General features: G+C 50.6%; 1 protein-coding gene across 1 annotated transcript; it reads left to right on the top strand.

The window, feature by feature from the left end:
• The first annotated feature begins 2,373 nt into the window (after positions 1-2,373).
• LOC311185264 (tubulin alpha-1B chain) lies at positions 2,374-4,230 on the top strand. Its single transcript, XM_084255840.1, has 3 exons — positions 2,374-2,532; positions 2,663-2,811; positions 3,119-4,230. Exons 1-3 carry the CDS (start codon positions 2,412-2,414, stop codon positions 4,097-4,099), a joined length of 1,251 nt encoding a protein of 416 aa, XP_084111966.1. The 5' UTR covers positions 2,374-2,411; the 3' UTR covers positions 4,100-4,230.
• Positions 4,231-8,316: the final 4,086 nt, after the last annotated feature.

The following is an 8,316-nucleotide window of genomic DNA, read 5'->3' as shown; positions in this document are numbered from 1 at the left end:
TCTAAATGGGTTCCGCCATCCACCTCATCAACACAAAACATGAGACCTCCACCCTCCATTTGGGTGGGGCAGGGAACCTGGAACCTCCCCCTTTCCTGGGGACCACCCTGTTACAGTATCTTTATTTTAAAGACGTGCTTCCATTCAACCCAATAATTCTATCCTTTTTCCTAAACGTCTACGTTATCAGGTAAGAACGGCACAGAACGCCCTGCCTAAAAAGGAACTGAGAAAAGGAAAAGGCAAAACTCACTGACATACTGTAGCAACGAAAATAAGCGGCTGCACTATCGGGACTAGAAGTTTCTGCGTTTCATGGTGGCTCGCCTTTAAAATGGTGCGGACGTCTCCGTCTTAGGGTTCGTCCATATTGAGGCTAGCCTCCGGCCCGGGCCCCATGTTGGTTTGTTCCCAGTCAGCTCCCGCCCCGCGCCCGGCCCCAGCCCGGCCCCGCGCCGCAGACTGCAGCGCCCGAGCGCGCGGGCCCCGCCCCGCAGGCCCCCCCTCCGGCCCGCAGGCCCCCCACTCGGGCCCGCAGGCCCCCCTCGGCCCCGCAGGCCTCCCCTCCAGCCCGCAGGCCCCCCCTCCGGCCCGCAGGCCCCCCACTCGGGCCCGCAGGCCCCCCTCGGCCCCGCAGGCCTCCCCTCCGGCCCGCAGGCCCCCCCTCCGGCCCGCAGGGCCCCCCCAACTCAGGCCCCCGCCGCCCGCAGGCCGCCGCCCGCAGGCCGCCGCCCCGCAGGTCCGCACCGGCGGGGGCTCCGGGCCGGGCCCGCCTCTGCGGCGGCCGAGCCCGGCGCCGAGTGGGCGCGCCGGGCGGGAGGAGGGGCTCGTGGCCGAGGCGCCGCCCGGGCCCGCCCGCCCCTCCCGGGGCCGCTACTTAAGTGGCTCCGGCGCCGCCCCCGCCTCAGTGCGTTACTTACCTCGACCCTTAGCTTGTCGAGGACGGTAACGGGGCCCGCCCTGCGTCTGCTCCCGTCTCCTGCGCCTGCCGCTGCTAACGACCGACCATGGTGAGTGGCCCGCGCGCGGCGCCGGCCTCGCCCAGAGGCCCCGGGGAGAAGCGGCCGGGCGGGGGCGGCCTGGCCATTCTCGAGAAGCGAGCCCGGGGCCTAGGTCGGAACGAGAGGAGCGGGGTTTGTGGGAAACGTCGGGGACCCGCGAAGAGGGGGGCCCGCCGTGGTTTCTCAAATTTCGGGAATAGTGGGGCGCCCGCTGCCTGCGCACTGAATAGGGCTCTCGTTTAGCTCTTCCTCCTGGATGCGACACCTTCAAGACCCGGGGCTCTTCCCGCGCGTTCCCCTCCCCCCATCCTCCCCGGTCTGTGGCGGGGGCGCGCGCGCGCGCAGGCCTCTCCCGCCCTCGCTTCCTCCTCAGAGCTGAGCGCGGAGGCGGGAAGGAGCCTGGCCCTAAGGCGCAGGCGCGACCGTTACCTTCCCGCCAAGGGACGGCGGGAGGCCGCCCCCGCGCCTGCGCACTTGAGCGCTGCGGTCTGGCAAGAGGGCGTGTCTCCTCTCACCCTGAGTTACTTCCCCCTCCTTTTTTTAATGGAAAAATAAGAAAAATGTGGCGTACTCATTGTCAGTGCTCTACTACCCCGGTGTATCAGGACAACCAGCCACTAGCGACTAAAAAGCCTTCTGCTCTCCCTCGAGCCCCGCCGGCTTGTTAGGCGTGCCTGCGGGGGCAGGTGATGGAGGTCGGGGATTTGGGGGGGTGGAAATTGGATCTTGGGCCAGATCGGGGCCGCTGATAATCCCCCCGCTGGGCTGTGACAGGTGTGGAGGTGCTGGGCTGAGCCAGCGCCTGCAGGGTCTGGAGGACAGTTGGCCAGGGCAGCGCCCCCGTGACGAGGCTGCTGCTTGCCTCTGCAGCTGCGCAGACGGAATTGCTCATTCATCTTGTGCCGCAGCGCCCCACCCCTGGGCCCTGCGGCCAGACATTTTCTCTGCACTGTTCTGGACACGTGCTTCCTGTGCTGGGGCTGCCCGGAAGTCTGACCGCCTAGACTCAAAATGGGATCTGGGGCCTGAGCACTGGGTGAATGCTCTCTTCTTCCCTGGGGTAGTCCTCCAGAGGAGGAAGCTGTGACTAAGCTCCCTTCTTGCTCTGGAAGTAGACCTTTCCAATTGAGTAGAGGGAAAACTTCTGGCAGCAATAAGTCTAGCGAATCCCCTCCAGTGAGAGCGCTACATTTTATTCATTTTCAAAGGGAAACGTGTAAGTTTAAGAATATGTAATTTGTTCTGCTTCAGTCACCTGCTACATTGGTTTAAATCCCAATTTTTTTTTTCCTCTCTCTTGTCTCACAGCGTGAGTGCATCTCCATCCATGTTGGCCAGGCTGGTGTCCAGATCGGCAATGCCTGCTGGGAGCTCTACTGCCTGGAGCATGGCATCCAGCCTGATGGCCAGATGCCCAGTGACAAGACCATTGGAGGAGGAGATGACTCCTTCAACACCTTCTTTAGCGAGACCGGCGCTGGCAAACATGTGCCCAGGGCAGTGTTTGTAGACCTGGAGCCCACAGTCATTGGTGAGTTGACCTTAGTAACCCAAACGGGATGAGAACCAAGTGAGTGGGATCAGAGGTGTGTCCTGGGGGCTCCCCTGACAGCCTGGGTGCAGATTGTTAGTGATGGGGGGCCACTTGTTTCCTTTTCCAGATGAAGTTCGCACTGGCACATACCGCCAGCTCTTCCACCCCGAGCAGCTCATCACAGGCAAGGAAGATGCTGCCAATAACTATGCCCGAGGGCACTACACCATTGGCAAGGAGATCATTGACCTGGTCTTGGACCGAATTCGCAAGCTGGTAAGTATCAGATTTAAATAAGTATTTGAAGTGGGCAAAGGAATTCCATTGCCAGTTTAGTGGCGAGACCAGACTACAGTATTTATTTTGTGCTTGTGAAAACTGGAGTTGGCTTGCTGCTTGCTCTGAGTTAGACTCTAGGTGATGGCACAATTTGCAAAAGTGTCTGCTTACAAACAGTTTAAACTGTTCTTGATTTAAAGAAATGGTTTAAATCAATGGTTCTTGATTTGAAGAAAAAGTAAGTGGATGTCTTAAGTAGGAAAATGCACCCTGGCATTGAATTTTGTTTTCTCTTATCCTGCAGGCTGACCAGTGCACAGGTCTTCAGGGCTTCTTGGTTTTCCACAGCTTCGGTGGGGGCACTGGTTCTGGGTTCACCTCCCTGCTGATGGAACGTCTCTCTGTCGATTATGGCAAGAAGTCCAAGCTGGAGTTCTCCATTTACCCAGCCCCCCAGGTTTCCACAGCTGTAGTTGAGCCCTACAACTCCATCCTCACCACCCACACCACCCTGGAGCACTCTGATTGTGCCTTCATGGTCGACAATGAGGCCATCTATGACATCTGTCGTAGAAACCTCGATATTGAGCGCCCAACCTATACTAACCTTAACCGCCTTATTAGCCAGATTGTGTCCTCCATCACGGCTTCCCTCAGATTTGATGGAGCCCTGAATGTTGATCTGACAGAATTCCAGACCAACCTGGTGCCCTACCCCCGCATCCACTTCCCCCTGGCCACATATGCCCCTGTCATCTCTGCTGAGAAAGCCTACCACGAACAGCTTTCTGTGGCAGAGATCACCAATGCATGCTTTGAGCCAGCCAACCAGATGGTGAAATGTGACCCTCGCCATGGTAAATACATGGCTTGCTGCCTGTTGTACCGTGGCGATGTGGTTCCCAAAGACGTCAATGCTGCCATTGCCACCATCAAGACCAAGCGCAGCATCCAGTTTGTGGACTGGTGCCCTACTGGTTTCAAGGTTGGCATCAATTACCAGCCTCCCACTGTGGTCCCTGGCGGAGACCTGGCCAAAGTGCAGCGGGCTGTGTGCATGCTCAGCAACACCACAGCCATTGCCGAGGCCTGGGCCCGCCTGGATCACAAGTTTGACCTGATGTATGCCAAGCGTGCCTTTGTTCACTGGTACGTGGGTGAGGGCATGGAGGAAGGAGAATTTTCTGAGGCCCGTGAGGACATGGCTGCCCTTGAGAAGGATTATGAGGAAGTTGGTGTGGATTCTGTTGAAGGAGAGGGCGAGGAAGAAGGAGAGGAATACTAATTGCCTTTCGGTCCTGCAGCAATGTCATACTATAATTCGGCTTCAACGTTAGCTAATAGGCACTGAGGCATTCTGGTTAGATTGTGTTTTAACTGTGAATCATGTCTTTTTCCATGTGTATCTGTTTTCTTCATGTGTCAAAATAAAGGCTTTAAGGAAAAAAGTTTGACTTCTGAGCTTTTTCTAAATTGATTTTTCAGTCCTTGATAATACTATACTGCTCATCCAAACCTAGACAAGAGTCTGTAATAGGGATGTAATATGGAGCCCATTTCTGTCTGGCTACCCCTGAAAGGGAAAGGAAGCACACTGAACTGGAAAAGCAGACAGTTTCTGAGACTGGTCTGTTAACTACACCTCAGCCACTTTTAGAATCCAGGTCATTAGGGTCCCTGGGAAAATTATGTGCTGAAAGTCATTCAAGTCCAGAGTTAATCTGCTCTTGAGATTATTGGGTAATTACTAGTGAGTTAAATATAAGAGTATTCTGCAAACATGACTGCTTTTCAAAGGGGCCAGCTTAACTAATCAAGGTAATATAAGTCACAATTGCCCCCCTTGGGAATGAAAATAGCTGTCTAGGGGGGTATTTGAGCATATTATAAAACCTAGCCTTTAAAAATGGAGAGGAAGGGCCTCACTGGTGGTGTGAGTGAGGGTTAACACGCAACCTATGAAGCTGTGTGTATCACCTGTTGCATTCACTGCAGCACGAGTTTGATCCCCGGCCACCCAGGGAGCTACTGACATGGCACAGCAAACCTCTCCTGACTTGCCAGCTGCTCCCCTAGGCAGTGTATTTCAGTCAGTCTGCCTGTTCTGCTCCCCACTCTGTCTCTGGTGAGTCCTCTCACCCCCACACACACCTCTGGCCTGTACCCCGTTTTTGTATGCGTAAATAAATCTTAAACACAGAGGGAACTGAATTAGTGACCAAATGGAGTGTAAACTCTTAGTGCTAAATTCTCTACGGGGGCGCCATCTTAAGACTCAAACATCTCTTTTTACAAAGCAAGAGGAAAGCAGCTTGCTTCTCAGGAAGATAGCCAGGTGGCCTAAAGTTAGGGAAGCACACCTGCCCTGTATGTACCATGTGCTTTTTCAGGGTTCTGAGGTATAGGGCAGGGGAGACAGAAGCAAGGGTTTCAACTGCATCTAATACTTAGAAGAGGTGGTTTTTCTTTGAGGCAGGGGCGGGGGCTATTTATATGTTTACTAGGTATAAGGTAAACAAGGCAAAATGTTAAGATAACTTGGTGGTAGGTAGATAGTTGTTTGCAGTTTTATTGTTAGCTTGCTACATAACAAATTGCCCAACAAGTTTGGCATAAGACTGTGTATCACCTGTTGTTTCCAGGGTCAGGAATTGAGGAGCAGCTTAGTTGGAAGATTAGGTCTCCAGGTAATTCATAAGGGAGCAGGGAAAATATTGATCAAGGCTGGAGTCATCTGAAAGCTTTTGGGGGCCTGGAGGATTCACTTCCAGGTGGTTTACTCATGGGCAGTGAGTTAATGTTGGCGTAGCTTAGTAATTCACCATGTGGACCTCACTATGGAGCTATTTGAATGATGACATATAAGGCAGCACCCGCCCACACCCTCCCCCCCCCAGTGAGGGAACCAAGAGGGCAAGTTAGAAAGCTTAATGTCTTGCCCAAAAATAGGTGACTGGATCAAGAAGATGTGGTACATATATACCATGGAATATTACTCAGCATTCAAAAAAGATAAACACGTGCAATTTGCAGCAACATGGATGGCACTGGAAGGGATCATGCTCAGCGAAATAAGCCAGAAAGAAAAAGAAAAATACCGGATGGTCTCACTCATAGCAGGAATCTAGAAAACTTAAATAAGGGACCAGGAAAATGAATAACTATAAGAAAGTGAAAATCAAAATCAACAAAAATCTATGAATCAGAGACACTTTTGGGGGGGTGGGTGGAGGGAGGGGAGGGACTGGGGTCAAAATGGGGGGGTTGAAATTGTATGGGGAATATAAAAATAAAATTTATTATATAAAAAAAAAGAAAGCTTAATGTCTTATGCTTTAACCTTGAAGTAACAATTTTGTTGTTTCTACAATGTCCTATTTGCTACAAATGTCAGTCCTATTCATTAGAGGGAAGTTACACAATGACAGTAGGAAGAAGCAGTGGGAATTATTATATATGAAGCCCTAAGGTTTAATGTTTCTGTTGAATAGAAAATAACAGTGATAGTATCCTTTTTTTTTTGTCTGTATACTTGAAATATTTCATTTTTAAAGGGTGGCCTGTAGTGTAGAAGCTTTCCATTTTTAACAGTTCAAACTCAAATTTCAGTATTTGTTATTCTTTTAAGTTCTTTATTTTTTTTAATCTATTTTTTTTTTTAAGATCTATTTATTTATGCATACAAGAGCTGAGTTACAGGCCAGAGATGCGGGGGTGAGAGGACTCACCAGAGACAGTGGGGAACAGAACAGGCAGATTGACTGAAGTACACTGCTGAGGTGAGTCAGGAGAGGTCTGCTGAGCCATGTGGGGTTGCTCCCTAGCTAGGAGCTCATGCTGCAGAGGCTGCGGATAGCTTCGTAATGCAGTGCTTAACCCCTTGTGCCATCAGGGAGTCCCTCTTTTAAGTTCTTTAGAACAAACATCTATCTACTGAACTATCCTCCTCCTGAAATATCCTTCCCCCCTTTTACCCTAATTGGTTAATGACCCAACTTGCTACTCGAATTCTGTATGCCCCTCTCTCCCCACTGTTCAAAATCACCTTAGACATCAATACCATGACTAGCAGTTGATTAATAGACAAAGTCTTTGGTATACACAACACTAAATGAGGGACAAGGGGGTGGGGGTGAGGGGTTGGCTATAATGAAATGCTGGGGTAGTGAGACAATGACTAGAAGCATTGGGGTGGGGAGGGGCACTGGGATCTTAACTATTTCTGCCTCTGCCCCAGCAGCAAATACATAAAAGTTGCCTAGCAACTTTTATGGCCCACAGAAGGTACCAAGGAAAGTAAAAATAAATAATGATTATTTCCCTCAGACAAGAGTTTGTTTTATTCTTTATTGTTCTACTTATCTATTCAAGATGAGTCTCAGGTTGAAGAGTTTAGAGAACAGATAGACATGACCTCTTGTTCTGTCAATAGTCTCTCTCAACCTGAACCTGTTTTCCCTTTTGCACTACAGATTCTGTCCTGCCTTTCTCACAGGGGAGTGGCAAATAGGACAATCAAGTCTGAAACTTAGAGATGTGGGCCCATGCTTGGGAGATGAGGAGCAGGGTGTTCCGGGACTTGACATATCTGTGCTGCCATTTATTCAAAAAGAACTAGAAATAAGTAAAAACCCAGTGGAGGTCTACTTCAACATAACGAGGTTGATAAAATTGATAATTAGCCATAGCTTCAGTTTATACCCACTAACCTTCTTTATTAACACAGAATGCTTAAGTGCCTTCACAACCCAGCATTCCTAACTTCCTTGAGGGGACCCTTACAAGGGAGGTGCCAGGGCCTCCTTTTAACAGTTGACATATCTGTCAGGGAAGAAGGGGTGAGATACTACAGCCCTATGTCCTTCACTGTAGGCCCAGGTATCTTAAATATTTCCGGCCACAAGATCAGAGGGAATAGGGTTAGTCTATGGAGGGCTGTGATTTAGGTGCATACTCAATGAAGACACATGAGCTAGGGTGGAGAGATACTACTTCCTCCTTCCAATTCCATCAGATTCCTGGCAAATTCCTTAATGCCCTGCAGATGGCACCACTGACAAGGAGTTTTCTGACCAGATGAGGTGAAGTCTAATTTGTGAACTTTGCCTTCACTATCACCTTGGAACCGAGCCTAAAAGATACAGGACAAGCAGGAAGTGACAACCTGACACCCCAACATCCATCTTCTTGTTACTTTTTGTTCTGTCCACTCCTGAAAGCAGCTCAGTCTTGAACTAGGTCATTGTGAATCAGGCAACCACAGGAAACCCCACACCCAAGAACTCTTGACTTCAGCTCCTGCATCGGGAGTGCTTCCTAGAGTGGGGTGGGTATGAAAAAATGGCGTTGGGGTCTACAGGTAATAAGAGAGAAGCATGTTGCCATATCAACCTGAACTTAATGTTGGTACAAAGTCAATAACCACCTGATGATGCTGACATAACCGTGTAGATATTGACAAGGTGTTGTGAGGGCCAGCTTCCTCCTCTCTCTCTCATCTGG

Source organism: Talpa europaea (genome assembly GCF_964194135.1).
Source record: "Talpa europaea genome assembly, chromosome: 15".
In the NCBI taxonomy this organism is placed as follows: Eukaryota; Metazoa; Chordata; class Mammalia; order Eulipotyphla; family Talpidae; genus Talpa; species Talpa europaea.
Note: the sequence above shows the minus strand (reverse complement) of the source record. Positions and strands in the feature narration are given on the sequence as shown.